The sequence below is a fragment of the Alligator sinensis genome, unplaced genomic scaffold, assembly GCF_000455745.1.
Source record: "Alligator sinensis unplaced genomic scaffold, ASM45574v1 scaffold648_1, whole genome shotgun sequence".
Taxonomy (NCBI): Eukaryota; Metazoa; Chordata; order Crocodylia; family Alligatoridae; genus Alligator; species Alligator sinensis.
The window spans coordinates 1,038,686-1,039,522 of record NW_005842353.1 but is presented as its reverse complement, the minus strand read 5'-3'; the positions used below and the strand labels follow the sequence as shown (position 1 = coordinate 1,039,522).

General features: G+C 50.2%; 1 protein-coding gene across 1 annotated transcript in view; it reads right to left on the bottom strand.

Annotated features, from left to right (window-relative positions):
* EFHB (EF-hand domain family member B) overlaps positions 1 to 837 on the bottom strand; it is a gene marked incomplete at its 5' end in the record, with an annotated part of 31,345 nt that overhangs the window by 12,526 nt on the left and 17,982 nt on the right. The window contains 1 exon segment of the mRNA XM_014522445.2: positions 523 to 730. Within this exon segment, the coding sequence (XP_014377931.1) occupies positions 523 to 730 (208 nt within the window).

Genomic DNA, 837 nt, shown 5'->3' with positions numbered 1-837 from the left:
CTCTAGCACTTAAAAAAAAAAGCCTCTACTCACTGCAGTAGCAGGGGCTGTGGGGGCTCTGGGGCCTCCTGGCAAAGCCTCCCCATGAAGCATAGGGCAGCGAGGCCTGGACTTGGGCCACTGGAGCTGACACCCGACCCCGCACTGTGCCCTAGTGACCCCGATAGCAGCTGCTACTGCCGGTGACTGCAGGGTTTTTGTTTGTTTGTTTGCCCTCCCCATGGTCTCCTCCTCACTCCTCCAGACCCCCTACCCCTTACTGGCACTGAAGCTCGGGTCCAGCTTCCTGCAGCTGGCACACTGCCTGCCCTGCACAGGCAGGCAGCATGCTTCAGCACCAGGGCGAGGGCCAACCATAGAGACACCCTGGCTGCTACCAGAGCATCTCTGTGGAGGACCCAGCCTCTGGCTGCCTGTCCCACTTTTTTTCACTGTGGTTTTTTTTGACCCCTGGATATTGAGATGCTGCAAAACGCACATGCGGGCTCATTTGGATGCACCCATTAAGTGCTAAGTACCTACTTTGTGTAATTATTTTTTCTTCAAATTCTCCAACAGCCATTTTGTCTTTCCAGTTAAGAAAGTTTGCAAACTCCAGATAGTCAATCAGGCCATCTTTATCCAAATCACAGTAATCAAATAAAGCATCCAGGAGCTCTTCATCTAGATCCAAATTAAGCTGAAAACAGGACTTCCGCAGCTCTTCTTTGTCTATCTTCCCATCACCATTCTGTAGAAACAAAACATAAGTGTAGCAAACACATTCAAAGTAGAACCCGTGATCTAAGCCAGTGGGTCTCAACTTTTTTAGACTCAAGGCACTCCTCATTTGACTCA